Here is a 21,502-nt window from a genome sequence, read left to right as displayed (position 1 = left end):
TAGACAGGCCTGGCAACAGGTTAAACTGAAACTAGACATCCCAACACCCTCATAAACCATCACCTTTAAATGGACAAAATCAGAGATGGAAGTTTAGGGGATGACCCTGAAAGCAACCCCGTGCCCTTAGCTCCCGATGCCTCCAATGGGAACCAAGAGCACTTGGGATGTTGCAGAATCGGGTCTTAACAAGTTGCCCAAGATCAATGGAAGAGCCGGGAGTAGGCACATGAGACTCTCTGGCCAATAGATGGTATTTGCCCGTCCCATCTCTCACTAGTCAATTAGGGTAGAGCAGGGCACAACCTCACAAGGAAACCAGCCTTCCAGAAGCTCCCCCTTGCCAGAACTGAATTAAGTAAAGAATCTGAAAATGTCTCATTCTCAGTTTGACATTTTAGAGCCTCTTTCCTTAAACAGCCATGAGACAGCTGTCCAGTGGCTTTCTCCCTGCTCCTAAAGGACCTGAAGCATCACAGAATTTTGTGGGGTTTGGTTTAGCTTTTTTTTTTTTTTTTGGGGGGGGGGGGGTAATATAAACCATCACCTCCATTTCTTGATGGCCCCAGCTCAGACGCTCCATGATCCAGCTTACTGCAAACACCACTGCTCTCCAGGAAGCTAATTAAACTGCCACAGCAGCCCAGGAAGAGATGGATGTCTGCAGGTCTCAGGTTTTATTTGGGAAGAGACATGCATTCAGGACAAATACTCCTCACTGAGTCTAATACACCGAGGTCAGCCTCATCCCCAGAGAGGGTTTACAATGCTGAAGATTCTGGAGAAAGGGCCCTCCTAAAGCAGAGCCTCCTTTACCTGAAAGCCTCTGTGTATCTGAAGTACCAGGAGGGGCATGTCCTCTAGCTATCAAGAGGCGGGAAGAGGTTCAGAGAACTGTTTCTTGGACAGACTCCTGGAAAGCCAGCTGGCTCAGGAGGGTTAGAGGCAGCCTATATAAGGAGTACCAGTTCCAATTAGGTGCAGAGGTTCAAAGCCTGCAGGAGTCAACATCCACTGCCGATCCCAAAAGTTTGGGGGTGACAACACTGCTCCACGAACAAGGTTGGAATATGTGCACTGGAGTCTAGTTTGCAGGAGACTGAGAAAATGCAGACACTCAGCATACCTTGTGTGCGCAGATAAAAAGCCATTGCCCGGAGGCAGCTGGACTAGAATTGCAAGTCTAATGCATCCCTACCGTCTTGAGTACACGTATCAAGCTAATACACAATGGCAGATTTCATCTGTCTAGGGCCTCATAAGGCATCCTAAAAAGTATGGCCTTTCAATTCAATTCAGATTTCTATGCCAGTACTCCCCCGTATGATGCTGTGTAAATGGCAGAGGGTAACAATAGTTCATTCCTCGGCCTCTTAGACTTAGCAAGCTGCATTCTTGTAAATCTTACAGCTGTTCTGCAAGCCTGCAATGAACTGAAAAATAAAACTCGTTGCTTTCCAAGGGTTTACCCTGGAACACAGGGTACCACATTCCTAGCAATGCTTACCGGGAAGCGGTTGAAGAGATCAAGAAACATAGATCCCGTGAGGGCACTCTTTCGCCTGGTCAGGAATCCACTCAATGCCTCCTGATACACCATGGTCACTCTCTTCAGGTCCAGAATGCCTGTGCCAGAAAGCTGGAAAGGGCAGCAAGGAAAGATGAGGTTTGTGAAACAATGGGAGCGATTCTATCTATACCAGAGCACCAGGGAGCACGCTGAGATTGCCAAAACTTATCCTTCTTGGGTAACTTATACATTTGTCTCAAACAACATGCCTTTTCAAGGGCCCACCCTCAGCATTTTCTTCACACCCCCAAAGTCACGCGAGCTCTGAGTGTGCAAGGATCAAGACCGCTCGGCTCTTACCTGGTGCTTTTTATTTAAAGCTCCATAAGTGCTTTATGAAAGGGAACTATCCTTATTCCCATCATCCAGGTAGGGAAAACTAAGGCACAGAAAGGGATCGACACTGGGATTTTCAGAACAGCTCGAGACCCCTGCCCAAGGCCACACAGCAGATTAGTAGCAGAGCAAGAAACAGCACCCAGGTTTCCTGACTGCCAATCCACTGGACAACGCTGCCTCCATACACAGGTGAGTTCGGCCATGCTCCAATTTGCTGGATTACACCCAACCCCTCCTGGAAAAGGGCTCAGAGTCAGCAGGAAGAGGTAGTGGGGCAAAGATACGGGAACAGTGGGGTGAGCAGCATGAATATGTAAGCTCGGGGTCTGGTTTATTATCCAATTAGCAGGCACCTAAAATGTATTAGCACCCTTTGATGGCTGAAGGAGAGATACCTCACCTGGACAGGTGGTTAAGAAGAAGACTGAATAGGAGGGTCAGTGAGGATATGGCAGTTCAGGAAACGAAGAGGCAGAACATTGGGGGACCACGACCACCATATGGCAATAATACAATGCACACTGACAATACAAAGCCCACCTGGGATCCCAGCCCTGTAGAGCCCCTGCCTTGAGAGGCGGACAGCCCTCTTACCTGGTCAGTCTGTGCACTGCTCCCTTCGCTGTTTTTCCGTTTCTTTTTCGAGGGAGAAAGCGGGGTCGCCGTCTCTCTGGCCACATTTCCTTTCAGCACTTTGAACAGGTACAAAGAGGCGCTGAACCAGAAACAAAACCGAGAAGTGGGCAGTGTTTAGTGGAGTGCCCGAAAGCCGAGGCCCATGCCCCTGCAATCAGGTCTCCAACAGAACTTACAAGCAGGCCACTGGTCAGACAGACAGAGCAAACAGCTCTTCTCAGTGATCTGCAGCAAGGACAACAAACAGGTCTGGATGATGGGGTGGCTGCAGGGTCTCCTCTCTCTAATGCAGTCTCTGTTTTACTGATGGCTACGTCAGGAGCTAACACCCCTTTGCTCTTGTTACACCTTCCACCCAAGAATAGCCCAGTGCCTTGCACGCTCTTTTTACTGTATTGTGGGAGCGCCTACAGCTGCCCTATTGCACTAGGCACCGTACACACATGCCATGGGAAGGCGGTCCCTACCCCAAAGAGCAGACAGTCTCATGCATCAGGGGGATACAGCCAACAGACTACAGAGGGATGCACGATGTTATAGTTGAGTCAAACCTGACTGGGCATGTTTAGAGTGCTAAGTAGTGGCATCCCCAATCAGAGATGGGGGAATCAAGGCTCAGAAATGGATGGGACTAGCCGGAGGGCCCCCCCCCCCGCTTTCTGGCATAACATGGCAACAGGAGAAATAAATATATGCTGCACCAGCATCTTGGGAGCTCCTAACACACCCGCACCAAGGGGGAGAGAAGCAGACGCTGTCAAGTAGAGGTTAGCGCCCTTCTGCTTAAGGTTTTCAGCTGTTTAAAGCTCTGGTTGTGTTTCCCTTGTGAAACACAGATGGGGAAACAAGCTACCAGGGTGCATGCAGAACGGCCACTGCAAGGGGACGCCAGCCCTGCAGTGACACCAGTTCCCATCCCGATCAGCCAGAATCAAGGCCCAATTCCATCGCTTACTACGGAAGCCAACGAGAGCCTTTCCACTTTCTACCAGTTGGGTTGGACCATTTCTGTACCATATATCCCAGGCAAGAGGAGCACTACAAATTTTGCTTCTCATGTCAGTGGTGCTTCAAACTGGCAGGACACTCTCCCTAGCTTGCCAGCTCAGCCGCTGTCCCCCCTCAGGATTTTCCAACGCCCACATTTCCCCCAGGCCTACGGGTCAACTCGGTCTCACCAGCTCTGTCTACTGGCATGGTTTCAGTGTTACCATAACTAACCAGCTATAATGCTTAGTTGTAACCATTGTAACCAACTAAAATGAACCAGACAAAACTGCCGCTGCCCCCCTCCCTCCTTACCCCTTTCAATTAATGATTTGAAATATTAGCACCATTTCCTCAGCCTATGAGCCACCGAGGTCTTCGGTTTCACCAACCTGAATGGAGGCACCTCCCCACTCACTTAGTGAAACTGCCTGTGGCATTTGGACCAAAGACAGACCTTGTGTAAGGTCCCCACTGAGGTAAATGCAACTGCACCCACTTACAGCAGCTGTGAATAGGCCCCCCTCCTAGCACGGTGTTAAATGAAGAGTTCTCCCAGCCTTGCCACCCACCTGAAATAGTAGAGTGCCAGCGCGGAGTCCGTGTGCTTGCTGGCTCTCTTCACCAGGCTCTCCAACAAGGCATGCAAATCCTCCTGCAGGTCGCCCACGCTCCTGCAGTACTGCTTGGCTCTACATAAGTGATTCCTGAAAAGAGGACGCAGGCATTAAGAATGCAGGGCTGTCACCTCGGAAGAGAGAGTTCGGAGCAATGCGCTGGCATTAACCCTCGACGTTAGGGTTCGGAGTTACCCAGCATGCATCTCACGGCTGGAAATGGGAGCTGTGCCGCAACCACAGGTAGCCCTGTGGCGAGGTGGGTCCGGCACTCGTTAGCTGTTTGATCCTTCTTGTGCTTCAGTTCAAGGAGGGCAGGGTTTGCGGAGCAGCTGATTACACCTTTCACCTAGAGATCCAGGCTCACACATGAAACGCATTTGGTGGCCTCAAACCTCGTCAGTACTGAAGCACATGCAGAGCAGCGACTGGAGGTGAGAGAGTGACTCAGAACTGAAGGTGCCTAGAGCCGGGTTGTGTGAGGGACAGGAGAGCGCCGTGTACCATGCACAGCACTTTATGCCTAACTCCAGCCTGTCCTATCAGCCTCCCTTGTGCACTTTAACAACCCCAAACACACACAGACACACACAGACACACACACACACACACTTCTGCACATGAAGAATCTCTATTCATAAAAACATCCTCCCCTCCCAAAGCTGTCTGGGATGACATCAACTAGCAGAGAAATCAGGACTGTGTCAACCCCATGCGTCTCCGCACCTTGCGTAGGAGGATAGCATGTTTCTCAAAATAATCTCCAGCAGCCGAGTGAGATTCCTTGCTGCATGATCATGAACAACTCAACTGGTGCTGTCCTGCATCCAACTGCAGGACTCACTAGGCAAGGTCCAGCAGGGTAGGGCTGTTACAAAATTTGTTTTTTACAGTGCCGTGAAATTTACACAGCAATTTAGTAACAGAGTAAGTTGCTGGGTGATTTCACTCTGGACAAAAGAGGGCGAGTTTCCAGTAAAGTGTGTGATTCAACACATAGCCTGAGCAGGGCCACCCAGAGGATTCAGGAGGCCTGGGGCAAAGCAATTTTGGGGGCCCTTTCCATAAAACAAAAGTTGCAATAATATAGAATACTATATTCTCGTGGGGGGGGGCCCTGCGGGGCCTGGGGCAAATTGCCCCACTTGCCCCCCCCGGGCGGCCCTGCGCCTGAGGTCTATGGAAAGGTTACCATTGACTTCAGCGGCATGGGAAGTAGGGATTTCACCTTCTTCAAATGTGTTTTGTACTTGAAATCCTTCAGTGGGAGGAGCGTGGAGGAGGAATGCTATAAACGATCAGGATTTTTTTCCTTCTAACAACATGCAATTAGCAGAAAGAAGAATTATACTTAATCCACATACACAACAGACTCATCACAACCAGCTGCTAGGAGTCAAGTCAGCACCACCAAGCAGCTACTACAGAAACCAAAGACATATTGACAGGTAGGTAAAGGACTTTGAAAGCCACTTCAGTGCAGACACTTACGTGAAGATATCAGCTGTTTTCCGGAGGAAGTCTTGCTCCTGCTTGTCAGAGTCTGAACTCATGCTCCGCTCAATCACCAGAAGGAGGGGCTCGATAATATCAAACACAAGGGGGTTCTCTGGCTGCTTAGCAAGGAACACCTCAATGAGGTCCAGTACCTAGAAATATAGGTCATTCAAATGAGAATCCCAGTGGACTAGGCAATATGGACTATCAGGATGTGCCAAAAACAGCTCCTTCAAATTTGTCCATTTTCAAGGGTCACCGGTCAACTTGGGGGAAGTAGTAGGGAATAAAACAAAACTTAAAAACAAAAAAAATCACATTTCCATCTGAAAATTTGACACCTACTAACACCCAGAATTACTGTAACTGAAAGAGATGAGAGAAAAACAAACATTCTCTTTAGTTAATGCATTTGACAGCGCTTTGTGGATAGTCAGTTTCTGTGTTGTTGATGGGTCAATTACACTTCCTGGCTAGATCCTCAGATGGTGTAAACTGGCATAATTCAGTTGAAACTACAACCACTTCACCAGCTGAAGGCCCACTGACTTCCAGACCAGCGTGATGATCTCACACCAGTGCACTGGTGTTACTAAAATAAAAAAAGCAGACGCTCCTGTGACCCTGGACACCCCTTAGTTATTTTCCCCCCCCATCAGTTTGGCAACATTTATAAGTAGGGCCCTACCAAACTCAGGGTCCATTTTGGTCAATTTCACAGCCATAGGATTTTAAAAATCATAAATGTCATGATGTCAGCAATTTACATCTGAAATTTCAGGGTGTGGTAATTGTAGGGGTCCTGACCCAAAAAGGAGTTGGGGGGGGGGTCACAAGGTTATTGTAGGGGGGGTTGCAGTACTGCTCCCCTTACTTCTGCACTACTGCAGCACTGCCTTCAGAGCCGGGCAGCAGGAGAGCAGCGGCTGCTGGCCGGGTTCCCAGCTCTGAAGGCAGAGCCGCTGCAGAAGTAAGGATGGCGTGATATGGTATTATCGCTGCAGAGCTGGGCCCTCAGTCAGCAGCGGCCACTCTCTGGCCACCCAGCTCTGCAGGCAGCAGCACAGAAATAAGGGTGGCATGGTATGGTATTGCCACCTTACTTCTGCGCTTCTGCTGGCAGGGAACCACCTTCAGAGCGAGGCGTCCAGCCATCAGCCACTGCTCTCTGGCCACCCAACTCTGAAGGCAGCGCAGAAGTAAGGGTGGTAATATCACGATCCCTCTAAAATAACCTTGTGAGCCCCCTGTAACTCCCTTTTGGGTCAGGACCCCCAATTTGAGAAACACTGGTCTCCCCCGTGAAATCTGCATAGTAATGGTAAAAGCATAACAAAGACCACATTTCACGGGGTAGACCAGATTTCATAGTCCATTACATGTTTTTCATGGCCGTGAATTTGATAGGGCCCTATTTATAAATTACTGCTCAAGAATCCTTTTACCAGATGAAGCTGCTTGACAAATTGCAAATCCATTCTACAGGTTCTACTGCAACCTAGTGGTCACAAGTTAATACAACGAGGAGTCCTTGTGGCACCTTATTTAACATCTGATGAAGTGGTTTCTAGCCCATGAAAACTCATGCCCAAATAAACGTGTTAGTCTCTAAGGTGCCACAACGACTCCTCGTTGTTTTTGCTGATACAGACTAACACTCTGAAACCTGTCACAAATTAATACTACGTTCACACCTAGGGAAACTGTTTTCACTGCCGAGTCCAAGACTCACCATTCTTATACCTAATAACCCAGGGAAAACATACAGCCAAGAGTTTCCAGGAGGGATTTTGAGTGCCTCCATTTCTCAATGCTCAACTTGAGACATAAAATCAGAAAGTGCCAAGTACTCACCATCTGAAAAATCAGGCCCTTTTAAGGTGTCCCCAATTGAACATACAACAGCTAAAAGACACCCAAAATCATTGTTTTCTTTTGAAAAGCTTTGCTTCTTTATTATAATATATACTGTAGTAGGTCTTTGGAGACCTATTCATGCTCTAGAACCCCAATGTGCTAGGAGCTGCACAAAAATCAGAACAAAACACAGTCCCTGTCAAACGAAGCTTACAATATAAAGACACATTTAATGTTTTTGGTTTCTTTAGCAGCTTATTCAATGCAATAAAATACATCCAGCTGTCTAACATGCTACAAAGATAGACATGGGCCATTCAATAGGACACTTGCCACCTACCTTAATCTTAAAATCCCTCCGTAAGATTTTCTCCTTCCGCATCTTTTCTTTCTCGTCCTTCTTTGCCTGGATCCGCTTCTGCTGTTCAGCAAAGAGGGCCGAAACATTCTCATCAAGGGCCAGCATGGTCTCATCATCCACATCCTCATCGCTCTTGTCTCCTCCCTTTAAAAAACAAAACAGTCATTTTACTTATTTTAAAATTCAATCCCCCTTTCCTCAGCCTCTTGGGATTGCAGTTCACTGGGGTCCAAACACTTAAGAGCAAAGGAGAGTTCTAGCCATTAAGCCTCAAGAGGGACAGGATGGATTTGGCTAGTGCAGGTGTTGGACAGACTTCCCCACATGTGGAGACCGACTTGAGCTTTAGAACCTTTTGCCCGGCAAAGATTAGCCCAGCGGAAGCCTACAATGCAAAGGGCTGTGAGAAGGCCACAGAGATGCGTAAAAGGGCAACTACCTGCCTACGTCTTGCATGCATGTGATGGCCAGGTTACTGCATGACTGACTGGACAGGTAATTGGGCGCTTTCCAGCCACCCGAACCAGCGAGGGGCAAGAGGCAGAAACACTTATACAATATAGGCCCAACTCAGACTGCTTCCAACATGGATGCATGTGGAACTTGTAGCTACAGGCTGAGATTTACAGAGGGGCCTGAATGGGACTCAGCACCCAAGTTCTATTAACTTTCAATAGAAGTTAAATGCCGAACTCGCTTAGACTCCCGTGAAAACACCAGCCACAGGTTTCAAATGCATATAAAGGATAGCTGGATCAGGATTCTTGCTACCCAGAAGGAAAGTGGATTACGGGGCATCAGGGCCTTAGTTATACTGTACCACAGAATATTCCAAGCCTTCCTCTATGCTCTCTGAAGCATCCATCATCTTGTAGGCACCTACCAATGCATTCCCCGTCTGCAGGACATTCATCAGCTGATTCCGAAAATTTTCATCTACGCCTTCATTATTATTCTCATCTTCACTGTCTTCCTCTCCATCTTCCTCGGAGCTGCCATCATCAGAAGAGTCTGCACTTTCCTCCTCATTCTGTGAAGAAGAAAAGAATCCACCCCACCTATTAAATGGTGTGCGAATTTAAGGCTGGTGAGACAAAGAACAAGCAATGGCAATGCACGCTTTCTCAATGCTGCCCTGCCCGTGTGCCTCAAATGGGATGGGGAAAGAGTGCTGCTGGCAGAAAAGACGTCCGGTCTGACTGAAAGGGAAATCGCTGTAGCAGAAAGAGCAGGACAAGCCAGGAAACCTCTCCAGGGTATAAAATAAGAGAATTACCAAAGAGAAGTCAGTCTGGGACTCGCTTTGGAGAAAAAGACCTTCGGGAACTGCAGGAAGGGGCCTTGTTAGGGAACCTGCTTTGGAGAGTTATTATCATGCCTAATGAACTTGGATTTGGCCCACACCACTTGAGGCTCTGCAGTTCCTCAACTCTGAGCTCCAGGATCCAGACAATCCTGCGTCACAACTACTCAGCCTGTGGCCTTTCTGCTTCACTTCCAACAAGAGGTGATCATCATGGTGGCTTGTCTGCTGCGGAGACCTGTCCGCTGGAAATCATACATCTCCTAGAATTGGAAGGGACCTTGAAAGGTCATTGAGTCCAGCCCCCTGCCTTCACTAGCAGGACCAAGGACTGATTTTGCCCCAGATCCCTAAGTGGCCCCCTCAAGGATTGAACTCACAACCCTGGGTTTAGCAGGCCAATGCTCAAACCACTGAGCTATGCCCTCCCCCCCCCCAACTTCTAAAGACACAGATCTGCAGTAACACTGTTTCAATGGTCAGGGATGGAAGATTATTTCTTTAAACGAAGGAGTTACCGTATCCTCCAGCAAGGTTTTCTTCTTTTTGTCTGTTTCTTCCATCACAACAACAGCACTTTCCTCATCCTGATCTTGCTCTGGATCAAGAACCTGTGGAAGAGTTTTCCAAACAAGTTTTACTTTTTTTTTTTTTTTTTTTTTTTAAACAGAATGTACAGCTGTTTTCAGCAAATTGAATTAGCTGAACAATGACCAAGTTAAAGTTATAACAGGCTAGAAAAACATAGCTTTCGAGCTTGCGTCAATACTTTTGTACCTGCTATTTATGGAAACCCATACCAGAAAATTTGAAAAAAAGCCATACAATACTTCTACAGCTAACAAATAAGAGGGGAAAAGGAAAATATGAGAGGAAGAGAGTCGTAAAATGAACAGACATCTATTTTAACTCATAATACACATTACATTCCTCATAGGAAGCACTTTCTAGTTGTTGTCTTTTTTTTTTGCAATCAATAGATTATTCTCTCATACACTAGGTAGTGATGTGACCCTATTCATTCAGATTTTGAATTTCAGGTACTTTTAGCTTCTTTTTTTAAATTACGATTCATGCTAAAACATATAAGCACAATGATGTATAAAGTGACACAATAATTTCCTAAACTAAAGATATTAAAGGAAAAAAAGTGGCCAAATATAAGCGGTTCCCAAGTTCGCTGGTTCAAGAACAGGTGGCCCTGCACGAATCCTCTCATAAGAGTCTTTTAAGACTCAGAAGTACGTATCTGAGGACATTCCCATTTCATAGCATGCACTCGCATGGAGGCCTCTCCTTTAACCCCTGAGCTAGAAACTGGACATGTACTCCTGGACCTAGAATGACACAGGCAGCTAGATAGCGCCTTCACCTTCTAGGTTGCAGCCTGCTATCTCCTTTACCAAAATCCTCTGAGCCATAGGATGTCCCCGTTACTGTCTTCATTTAACCAAAACCTCCCTTTACTTGTAAAACAATCAGAAACGTCAATCAACCCAGCTCCCACCCCAGATCCCTCACTTACATTCAGGATCAGGTGCAGGGCTTTCTTTGACATGTAAGGACATATGCGTCCAAACACACTTTTGGAGACCCGGCGCATGAGTAGGCTGGGCTGGGAGAGGAGGGAGAGAAGAATTTCCACAATCACCTCTACCCATTCTGGCTCTTCGTCATCTGTGCAGGAAACAAAAAGGCATCAGCCGAGGAGAAATTAAAACTTGGGCACCAGGCTCTCAAGGTGCTTCAAAGAAAGGGCTGCAGACACCTCCATCAGGCAAAAAAATAATAATGCTAGCCAAATGGGGGAAGAACACAGGTTTTCCTGCAGTGACTTGGACTGGGAATAATACAGTATGTTGCTAGGTAATGCAATTGTATTGAATAGGTTACTGTCACTGTAAAGATGACAGACCTAAAATCTTTAGGACACGGCCTAAGCAAATGAGCATTCCACCAGGTAACAGGCCTGGCCAGTCCTGCCATCTGGTTTGCTCCACAGGCCTATATCTAGGTACTTAAAGGCTCTCATTGCCTTAGTATTCAAGTATCCCACAACCATTAATGGATTTGTCCCCATCCCCAAGGAGTCCTGGAAGCGATAGCCCCATTTTACAGATGGGGAATGTAGGCACAGGGTAGTTAAAGTGCAATGCGCCCAAGGCCACACAGGCAGTCTACGGAGGAGTTCTGAATTGAACACAGGTCTGCGAGTCACAAGCTAGTGCCCCACCCACTAGATCAGGCGCGTCACATACAGAGCAGGAAGGACGGATCCAGCCTGCCTGAAATATTCAGTCTCAGGAATCTCAGCTTTCATAAAAAGGGTCTTGCCTTATAACTAGAGAGAAAACCTTCCAAAAATGAACCAAGGGAACTATGCCTGAATCGACAGACAGCCTGGAACCAATCACTTGAAGGCGCAAACTCCCCTCGATCCTATTAATCTGATTGAAGGATCAACTTTAAATGCCAACACTCATACCACTAACAACAACATTAACCCAGGGGTGAGCAAACTTTTTGGCCCGAGGGTCACATTGGGGTTCCAAAACTGTACGGAGGGCTGGGTAGGGAACGCTGTGCCTCCCCGAACAGCCTGGCCCCCGCCGCCTATCCGCCCCCTCCCACTTCCCACCCCCCTCAGAACCCCTGCCCCATCCAAACCCTCCTACTCCTTGTCCCCTGACCACCCCCTCCCGGGACCCCCCCACCCCTAACCGTCCCCCCAAGACCCCACCCCCTATCCAACCCCCCTGCTTCTTGTCCCGACTGCCCCGACCCCTATCCACACCCCCAACCCCTGACTGCCTCCCCCCCAAATATCCATCCCATCCCTGTCCCCTGACTGTCCCCTGGAACTCCCTGGCCCTTATCCAACCCCCCCCCCCTCCCCGCTCCCCTTACCACGCCGCTCAGAGAAGCACGTCTGGCAGCCGCACTGCCCAACCGGAGCCAGCCACACCGCCCGGCAGGAGCTCGCGCCCCACTGCCCAGAGCGCTGGTGGCATGGCAAGCGGAGGCTGCGGGGAAGGGGGGACAGTAGGGGAGGGGACGGGGGCTAGCCTCCCCGGCCGGGAGCTCAAGGGCCAAGCAGGACAGTCCCACGGGCCAGATGTGGCCCACGATCCATAGTTTGCCCACCTCCGACATTAACCATTGAACGGCTGATCATTTCTGTGGACGATAGGGACAGGGAGTGGAAGTGACGCTCTCTGGCAGGGGAATTGAGGGTTGCCACAGGGAAGAACAAAGAAGACTCACAAAGATGGGAAGGCTTGGAGGGGAAGAGAGAAACAGAAAGGAGGATGGGGAAGAAAGAGAAACAAATGGCAACTCTAGCAGCAGTGGCCCAATGGGGAGCAGATTCTCTCACCAGGTGATGAATATAACAAAAACGCACTGGCCCACTTATAACTGAGCACTTAGCTAATCTATACAGGTCATGCTCACCCCGATCTCTGTGCAAACCTCCCACTAAAGCCAGTGGGCATCCAGTGTGCTGTGGGGAGCAAACAGTTCTGAATTTATACCTTGGCCTTCACACGAATAAGCATGGAATTTAGCCCTCTGCTCCCAATGAGTTGGACACTCCATTAGCCTTCCTACCCTGTTGGCCAGGGGAAAGTTCATTTGAATTCTCTTTCATTTCCTTCCACAGTCCCCAGAGCATACAACTTAACCATGCTCTTTTGTATCTGGGTTTTACATGGGATCTTGAGGTCCTATTGGCCCCACCATGAAACAAGTTCTACCTTAATAATCTAACGAGGTATGTTTATGTAATCCCTTGCATGTTTTTTGATGCTTTGTTTTCTATGCCATATCTTTTATATGAATTACTGCGCTGCTCTGTGGAAAAAAAAAATAGTTAAGGGAAAGGCTTAAGCCTCACAACACACCCTGCAAATCAGGTATTATCCTCACTGTTTCTCACAGGGGGAAATTGAGGCACAGAGAGGTAACACAAGTTGTCCAACACAACAAGTCAGGGGCTGAGCCAGAATTAGAACCCAGGAGTCCTGTCTCCCAGTGCCCAGCTGCAATCACTGGATCATGCATCAGTTACTAGCTCTGCCCTAAGGATTACCTCAGAGAGCAGCCATTTCAAAGAACCACACTCAAAGCAGATGGCATAAGCCAAATTCATTGCTGGCACAAGCAGAGGCCACGAATCCACTGGAGAAGCTCCCACTTACGCCAGTGATGAATTTAGCCCTCAGTGGTTAAGAAATAGTTTTTTCACAAGTAAAAATTCAGCCCAAACGCCTAAAGACAATTCCCCCGTGAGATTTATCTATCCTGAGCTTCTAACCAAGAAAATTACTCTTGTCATTTACAACATGGCCCTCACGATCGTATCCGGGTGCTCAGGATCTCAGAGTATATACCCCATAGCTCTTCTCCTTAGGTGGGTGGGGAAGGGAATTAGTCACATGGGGAGGTGGGTTTTGAGCACCTTTGAATGGGCACCATATGCACCTGCTGGTGGGAGAGGGCGACAAGCCGACCCCCAGCTAACAAGCAATGCTGACATTCAGTGTTGAGTATTTCTTATGATTGAGGAAGGGAAGAGACACACCCCACTCCCTCCTCTACCAAAATCAACATTCTCCGCAGAGGGCAGGACCTAGCTCCCGCTGGTTAGTAGCGCACTTCCTCTGATTTTGTTTTAAGATGGTCTTTATATTTTGGTGGGCTCCCAGTGTGCTCTGGGCAATGGAAAACACATTAACAGGGTAGAGGATTGTTAATAATTCCCCAAGTCTCTCTCTTTAGACCGGAACTCACCAGGCTGCTGCTTCTTCTTGGATTTCTTGTCAAACGCCCTCTCAATGCAGTTCAGAAGGTCATTCAGAAGGTCCTGGGTTTCTGCCGGTGTCTGTTTGATGTAAAAAAGGAGCAGAGAGAGAAGCCAAGCAGTGAATACCCTCGACCAGTGCAAGTGCAACGACAACACAAGAAACGTACCCATCTCTGCTCCTGAATTCAGCACAATGTGCCACCATTAGGATGCTAGGCACACAGACACGTTGGGGTTTTCATCTCAGCCACGTGGATATGGCAGGACAAAGGGCAGGAGTTAACAGGACTAGCTAGGAACCCAGTGCTTCAGGGTTGTGCAGGCCTTCAGGAAAGTGCCATGGAGTCAAGTCCATGGGAAGGAAGAGGGCTCAGCTCTTCAGAGGCAACTGCCCAACAGTCCCCCCCAAAAAGGATTTTTGTACATAGGACAATTCTGCAAGGAGAGTGCAGTTTTAAAGCCCCTCACTTTCCAGTCATTAACTGCCAGGAAACGCTTTGCTGGTCTTCTGTATATATAGCACACGTGAACATTATATTATAGCTCAGACCAGGGATTCCAGTTTAAGCAGAACTTACAATTGAAGAGCCCACCTTGGCCATCAGCACCAGGCCACCCCATAGCACACTTCGGAGCTGAAGACCGTGCAAAGCTGGTAGCTGGGGTGGCCAAGATGAGAAGCACAGTGAGGATTTTCTGGTTGTTTTCTATTACCAGTAGCAGACACGATTCTTATTTTAACAAGGTGCCAATCCCAACACTTTGCACAATGTATTTTTGGATGCTCTTTATATTTTAGATGAGGACTCTGACAGACAGTCCAACATGAGTCCTCCAACCCCCACTGTATTAATAACTTTGCATGTATATAATACCACTCACCAATGGGTCTCCAAACATTTACAGACATTAATCAACCACAACACCCCAGAGAAGGCAGCAACATTATCCCATTTAGGAGCAAAGAAAGAACGTGACTTGCCACAGTCACACAGCAAGTTGGAGGCTGAACTGGGATTAGAAACCAAGACTCCAACTCCCAGTCACTCTTTCTCCCTCCCTGATAGCCAAACGCATTTCCTTCGTTGGCTGAAAGCTCAATGCTTATGACCGGTGTTGGATTCCTGTTCTACTGGCCCCTTCATTTAAATAGCCAGAAATTCTGAAGGATCATATCTTGTCAAACACAAAGGAAGTGTCAAACTGTTTCTGCCCGCAGTTCAGAAAGCCCAGCAGACATCAGCATGGTTTATATAGCGCAATATGCACGGCGACTGTTACCTTGAACAGATGAATGCCCACTAAGAGCAGAAGGTGCTGGAAAGCAAAGATTTCCATACTGCGGGACTCCTTCTCTTTCTTCTGCAGGTTCTCCAGAGACTGCAGCATTCTGAAGAGACAAACGACGATGGGCCTTTCAGTGTTACAAGATAAAGTCCACGTCATCTCAGACAAGAACAAGAGCGTCAGATGATCTTGCTGGTCCCTGCACTCGTTAACTGCACCACTACAAATACTCAGAGGCAATTTAACTAGACCAGAATGACATCAAAGCATGTAGGAAAGGATCTGTCTTTGACTAACAATTGGCGGTAATAGATGTCTTCTCTTGAATTCTCGCAACAGCACTCTCTGTACGGCTTCTAAATAATGTATTTAGGGCAAGGCACGGATTCCCAATAGACTTCAGCTGAATACACAGCAACAGCATACTCATTTAGAGGAGAAAGAGTTCAGAAAAGGTCAGATGGGGGCCAAAGGAACTGGCCTTCTAGGAGGAAAGATTAAAAGAGAAATCCAGCCTGGGAAAGCTAATGGGAGTGGGAAGCCACATGACCATCAACAAGTATCTGAAGGGAGGAAGGAGCAGGAGGAAGAGTTAGAGTTGGTGCAAGGGAGTCTAGCTAGGAGCAATGGAGTGAAGTTAAAGGGAAAACACAGGCTGGATTTCAGGCAGAATTCCACAGACTAACAGAACATCGAGGACGGGTCTCCAAAGGGAAGGAACGGTACCGCACTGCTTAGGACGGTTCAACCACACTGGACAAAGCAATAAAAAGCGTAGTACAGTATAGGGAACTATCCTGCACTGGCCAAGTCACTGGACTAGGTGCCCCAACAGGGCTTATCCACTTCTAACATCTAGGATACACCCTCAGCAAAGACAAAGCAGGCAGATACAGGCTGCTTCACCCAGAGGGGAGGAGATGCTTATTCAGTCAGGCAGCTTCCATTCTCTCGTGTTACATACCTGGACCCATCAGCCTAGACAAATCTGCTGCTCTAGGCTGATCTGACCCAAAAGCAGAGGCATAGCTCACAGCCTTGGAGACACCAAGAGAAGAGTCCGGGCAAACACACTCCTGGAGCACATTTTCCCCAAATCTTTTGCACTCTGCTACGGAAGCCTCGATTTCCTGCATGCGTCAGCCATTCCCATTGCCCTTCCTCACCCCCACAGCTAGTCACCAGACTTCAGCTGGCTTCCCCCGCCTCTCACCGGTCCCAAGCAGCCCTCTGTTCGGCGGTGAAAGGAGTCACAGCCTTGACGTGCTTCTCATGGGACAGGAGGACGCTGGCGTACTGGATAATGAGGTAGATCCACAGATTCCTGTCTGCCGTCACCCCATGGATGTGCTTCTCCCTCAGGGCTGCAGCTTCCGCCGTGTCTCCCAGCACGGGCAGAGAGTTTAAAATCTGAAGCAAACTGAGAAGCAAGCAGACAGTAGAGAGCGCCACATTAACATGGAGAACTGCTGCTGTTCTCATTAGTTACTGGATTATTATAGCACCGAGACACACTAATTATGGACGAGCGCCCCACTGAGTCTGATTTATTCCACCGTCCATTCCCAACACCACAATGGCTGGGATGAGTTAAGAGGAACCGGTCCCAAAACACGGCTCACTCATTCTATTCCTTTCTGGGTAGCTCTACGGATTTATTTAATTTAACAACAGTTTGCAAGCTTTCTGCTTCCAGGGACCAAAACGTAGCCGCGGTTCTCTTCTGCGGCCCCATTTGTACTACAGCAGTATCTCAAGGCCCCAACCAAGACCAGCCGCGCTAAGTGCTGTCCAAACACGAAGTCAGAGGAGTTCCTGCCCTGAAGGGCTTACAATCTACTTAGACAGGACAGGAACAGGAAGCATGATCCCCATTTTACAGATGGAGAACTGGGGCACAGGGGAGATTAAGTACCTTGCCCAAGGTCATCAAGGGAGTCTGTGGCAGAGCTGGGAATTGACCCCAGCTCTCCCAACTCTCAGTCCAGTGTCTTATAACCACAAGGCCATCCTTCCCCAAGCTCTTTATCCCACAACGCTTCATGGGATTCTTTGCCAAGTGACAGCTCCACTCATTATGCTCCCCCCACCTCCTCCTCCTTTCTCCCGACCTCCAACAGAGGGGCACTTGAGCACCTGGCCTCTCAAGAGCGTTGGATGCAGCAATGGCCCTGAGATCAATACTCCATTTCTTTTGCCTAAGAATAGGCAGGGTGAGTGGAGCACCAATCAATCAGCAAGTCCCAAAAACAATGCACTCCTGTTCATCCAAATGGGACAGCCGAAACTTGCCTATAACCAGGTAGTCAGATAAACCGATACTTAACTAACACAGGCTACATCTGGAACACCCTGTGGATTCGGATAACTAGGCTTTTGGGATCTAAGGAATTTGGATCACTGGAATTATATTATACCACTGGCAGGCAACAGAGAGCAGCCACGTGACCTCTGCCAGGCTCTGCAGTGTCACAACAAAACCCCCCTCGCTGGAGTCCATAAATAGCGCTCCCCTCAGCCAGAGCTGCCGAGTCAATGGGGGCCAAACGGAAATTGGAGGAGAAAGGCAATCTGGCCTCACCTCAGCACTGCACAGATACGATTTGGGTCAGTTATTGTGTTAAGAAGCGTAAGCATTTCTAGGAAGCTTTACCCAAGACCTCTAAGGAAAGGGCTTTCGGTTACTTTTACATACACACACAGACACAGACACACACCTGGGGGCACTAGGACAAGGCGGTGCCTTCCCCCCACGCCAGAGAAGCCAGCTAGAGACTCCTCAGAAGCAGCCAAAGCTGGGACCTCAGGACATTCCAGTCAAAATTCCAGAATGTTCTGGCTGTCTGAGCCCTGTGCCAACCCTCCCCCTCCCTTCTCACCTCAGTTTCACTCTACACCTGTCCCATCCCCCTCTCCCATCCCTTTTTTTCTCCCATTTAGCTGACACTCTCCTAAGTAACACCCTCTACCCCCCCCCAAATTATTTTTGAATGAGCATGATGTTTGCCGCCATCACATTGTTCACTCTGCTTGTGTGTTCTACCCATTCCCCTACCCTGTGTTTGTCTTGTCTATTTAGACAATATTGTCACATTGTTTCCTGGCACTTAGATTGTAAGTTTTTGTTCTGTGTTTGTTTGTTCTGTGTCTGTGTTTGTTCTATCATCATGGGGTACTTGTCTTAACACCTAGAAGCCCCATCCCCGGACAATACAAATAAATACTACTACTACGATCCTTCTCTCTGGAAAGGAGGTCAACTTCCAATGTTAAATGCATGCAGGCAAACTCCATACCTGAAAAACAAGTTTGCAGCCGTCGAGTGAGACTGTCCATCCAGAGGTACTGAGGGCAGGGATTTCGTTTCTGCTATTTCAGAGGTTGGTTTCTGGGTCTCGAAGAAAGCATGGAAGAAGCAAAACCTAGAGGGGAAAAAGGAAGAGTGCAGATGAAGATTTGACTTGGGTTCTGTGTACCTATACAAAACCACCTTTATAAAAAGCAAATTCAATATTGTAAACAGCATGTGCTTATCTAGCATTTCTCAGCCAAGCATCTCCGAGCACGTCACAAATTTTAATTAAGCCTCATCAATTCTATAGGCACCCGACCCCACCGGGTACCTGCAGTTAATGGAAGAGGAGGGTGCTCAGTACCTCGAAGAAGGCCTTTAACACCCTGCATTATCATTTTTATTACTACAATTCTCATTTAGGCACAAAGACCAACTTTTCTAAAGGTAGTTAGGTGCTTGAAGATGCAGATAGACACCTAAATACCTTTGAAAACTCTGGCCCAAAAGATTAGAGGTATAATTTTCAAAGCACCTATGCAGTGCCTAAGTAACCTACATCTTACTGAAAATCAATGGAAGTTAGGCTCCGAAGTTATTTTGCCGTTTTTGAAAATTTTACCCTAAGTGACTGGCCCAAGGTTGCTTGTCAGTTGCTTTAGTACCACTCCAGCCTTCTAGCAAGAATCAGCCCACCACTGGGTGGCACTAAGTAGTCTTTAAATCCTTCTCACCTGACAACATCTATCACCAAATCCTCTTCCTTCTTCCCTTGACTGTCAATGATGCTGACTAGTCGGGCAATAATCCATTTTCTCAGCCGAACCACTCGATGCTGGGTCCTTTCAATACGCAAATGGATACAATTATAAAACAGAAGCTCAGACACTACACTGGATAAGAAAACACTGAAACAATGGGTAATGAGAATCTGAATACCACGTAGACTTTCTGCAGCTCAGAGGCCTTATATAGTTAGAAATCAGCTAGAATGCAGCATATACTGACACATATGCAGAAAGAAGTGACAGGTGCATGTATAAAGGTACCTTTCCTAAGCTATCTGCATTTGCTCTTCAGCTGGTATAAATGCACTTTATAAACAAATATGAACTCAAATCAATTCTAATCCAGTGAGCCTCTGTGTTCCACCAAAAACTGCTTCAAGAAAAGCAAGAATGTTCCTATGATTGAAGATCTTTAGTCATAAGGAGAATACAACATACTGACAGTGTCTTTTACCCTTGACAAGTCTTTGCCTATGTCTGGGGTGAAGCATCATGCTGGCGTACCACACCACAGTAACAGTTAAGACAGACAGGCCCCTTTCCTTCACGTCATCTAAAATTGAGGGAGTGCAGCTGGAATTTTAACTAGGCAGAATACAATTACCCAAACTTTCATTTGACCAGTGCTCCAACTGTCACAAAAAGTGCTGTATTACAACTGATCAGGACCTAAGTTTTATATCTCAGTTTGAAGAGACACTGAGCAACAGAGTGTCCAGCTGGGGTAGTAGCACAGTGAGAAAGACCACCTAGAGACACTCCATCCCCCCAGATTTTCCCAAGAAGTTTTCCCAATAGGAAATTTCTATGGTTTCCCAATAAGGATAAAGGGAACAGAAAACACAAGCTGCTCCTGACCTAGGACCAGCTAAAAGTGTTGTTGGGAATCAACTGTTGTAGCTGTCCCACATCTCCCCCAGGCCAACCAAACAGAGCTAAATACGGGAAGATGCATACGACACGGATCTCAGAAAGAGGAGGGGGTTGTACTGTAAATACACTCACATATTGACTTTCTCCTGGTTCTGCTTTTGCCGGCTGGTGGTGAAATCTAAGCAGCTGTCAAAATCTGGCCTAAGGAACATCCTCTTGAGCCAGTCGACGTATTTCAGCAACGCTGCAGGCTGCAAGTGTTTCACCACCTTCCAGAAGCTGGGCACAACCGGATAGCCTTGATTGGTTAGCGTGGAGAAGCCAATCATCACCGCCAGCTGCTTCTCTGGATCATCACAGCCCTCTAGGAATGAGTTAACATAGGTTTCCATCTCCGGAGCGAACTTAAACCGGTCCGGAAGCTGAAAGACACAGTTAATACGAGCAGGTTACGGCCCATCATATTGCACGATGGAGACAGAGAAATATGCACACTCAGTCACTGTACAAAGCTGACCTTGCTCTGTACTTGCGCTTGGTACAATAAATCCTGGGGCTGAACAGTCACTGGGGCAGTACCAATACTCCAGCTCCCCACAACCCACTCACCCCTTCAGTGGTCAGGTCAGCCCTATGTGCTATCAGTAGATCACAAAGTCCTGGACAATGAGCTAATGGGCTCCAGTTTACAGATGGGAAGCTGAGGCACAGAGAAGGGAAGTGATTTACACAAGGTCACCCAAGAGGCTAGGGGCTGAGCCAAGAATACAACACAGGTCTCCTGGGGCCCAGTCCAGTGATCTATCCACTAGACCGAACTGCTTCACCTACCAGCAATTTAAATTTAAATTAATGGAGATATCCCATCTCCTAGAACTGGAAGGGACCTTGAAAGGTGATCAAGTCCAGCCCCCTGCCTTCACTAGCAGGACCAAGTACTGATTTTGCCCCAGATCCCTAAGTGGCCCCCTCAAGGATTGAACTCACAACCCTGGGTTTAGCAGGCCAATGCTCAAACCACTGGGAGTGGACTCCCCCTGGGAGTCTTGCATGCTCTAACCTGCCACTGATCTTGGACTTCACCAAACCTTAATCTCAAACTGCAAGTAGCCCTCTCTCCCTGGTAGATCAGACACCACATGGACTGATATAGGTGAGGTCTTAAGAACCATCAGCTGGCAGCATTGCCCAAAAAGTTTGTGAGAACTGCTTTAGTTTCCTGCAGTAGAAACACAGCACATATAAATGTTCAATGGGGCCTGTTCTCCCAGGCTTGCTGAAAGCTGTCCAG

The 21,502-nt window shown here is 47.8% G+C and overlaps 1 protein-coding gene across 1 annotated transcript in view; it reads right to left on the bottom strand.

The window, feature by feature from the left end:
* The window catches only part of MYBBP1A (MYB binding protein 1a), an 80,133-nt gene that overhangs the window by 48,913 nt on the left and 9,718 nt on the right, over window positions 1-21,502 (bottom strand). The window contains exons 9-22 of the mRNA XM_005284468.4: window positions 20,344-20,633; window positions 19,285-19,392; window positions 18,555-18,680; window positions 16,472-16,678; window positions 15,253-15,361; window positions 13,959-14,049; window positions 10,693-10,844; window positions 9,686-9,778; window positions 8,748-8,894; window positions 7,844-8,008; window positions 5,641-5,798; window positions 4,105-4,239; window positions 2,504-2,624; window positions 1,508-1,639 (exon numbers count right to left, since the gene is read on the bottom strand). Coding sequence (XP_005284525.2) covers window positions 1,508-1,639; window positions 2,504-2,624; window positions 4,105-4,239; window positions 5,641-5,798; window positions 7,844-8,008; window positions 8,748-8,894; window positions 9,686-9,778; window positions 10,693-10,844; window positions 13,959-14,049; window positions 15,253-15,361; window positions 16,472-16,678; window positions 18,555-18,680; window positions 19,285-19,392; window positions 20,344-20,633 — 2,034 coding nt within the window. The remainder of the gene's footprint in view (window positions 1-1,507; window positions 1,640-2,503; window positions 2,625-4,104; window positions 4,240-5,640; window positions 5,799-7,843; window positions 8,009-8,747; window positions 8,895-9,685; window positions 9,779-10,692; window positions 10,845-13,958; window positions 14,050-15,252; window positions 15,362-16,471; window positions 16,679-18,554; window positions 18,681-19,284; window positions 19,393-20,343; window positions 20,634-21,502) is intronic.

Source organism: Chrysemys picta, chromosome 19 (assembly GCF_011386835.1).
Source record: "Chrysemys picta bellii isolate R12L10 chromosome 19, ASM1138683v2, whole genome shotgun sequence".
NCBI lineage: Eukaryota > Metazoa > Chordata > Testudines > Emydidae > Chrysemys > Chrysemys picta.
Note: the sequence above shows the minus strand (reverse complement) of the source record. Positions and strands in the feature narration are given on the sequence as shown.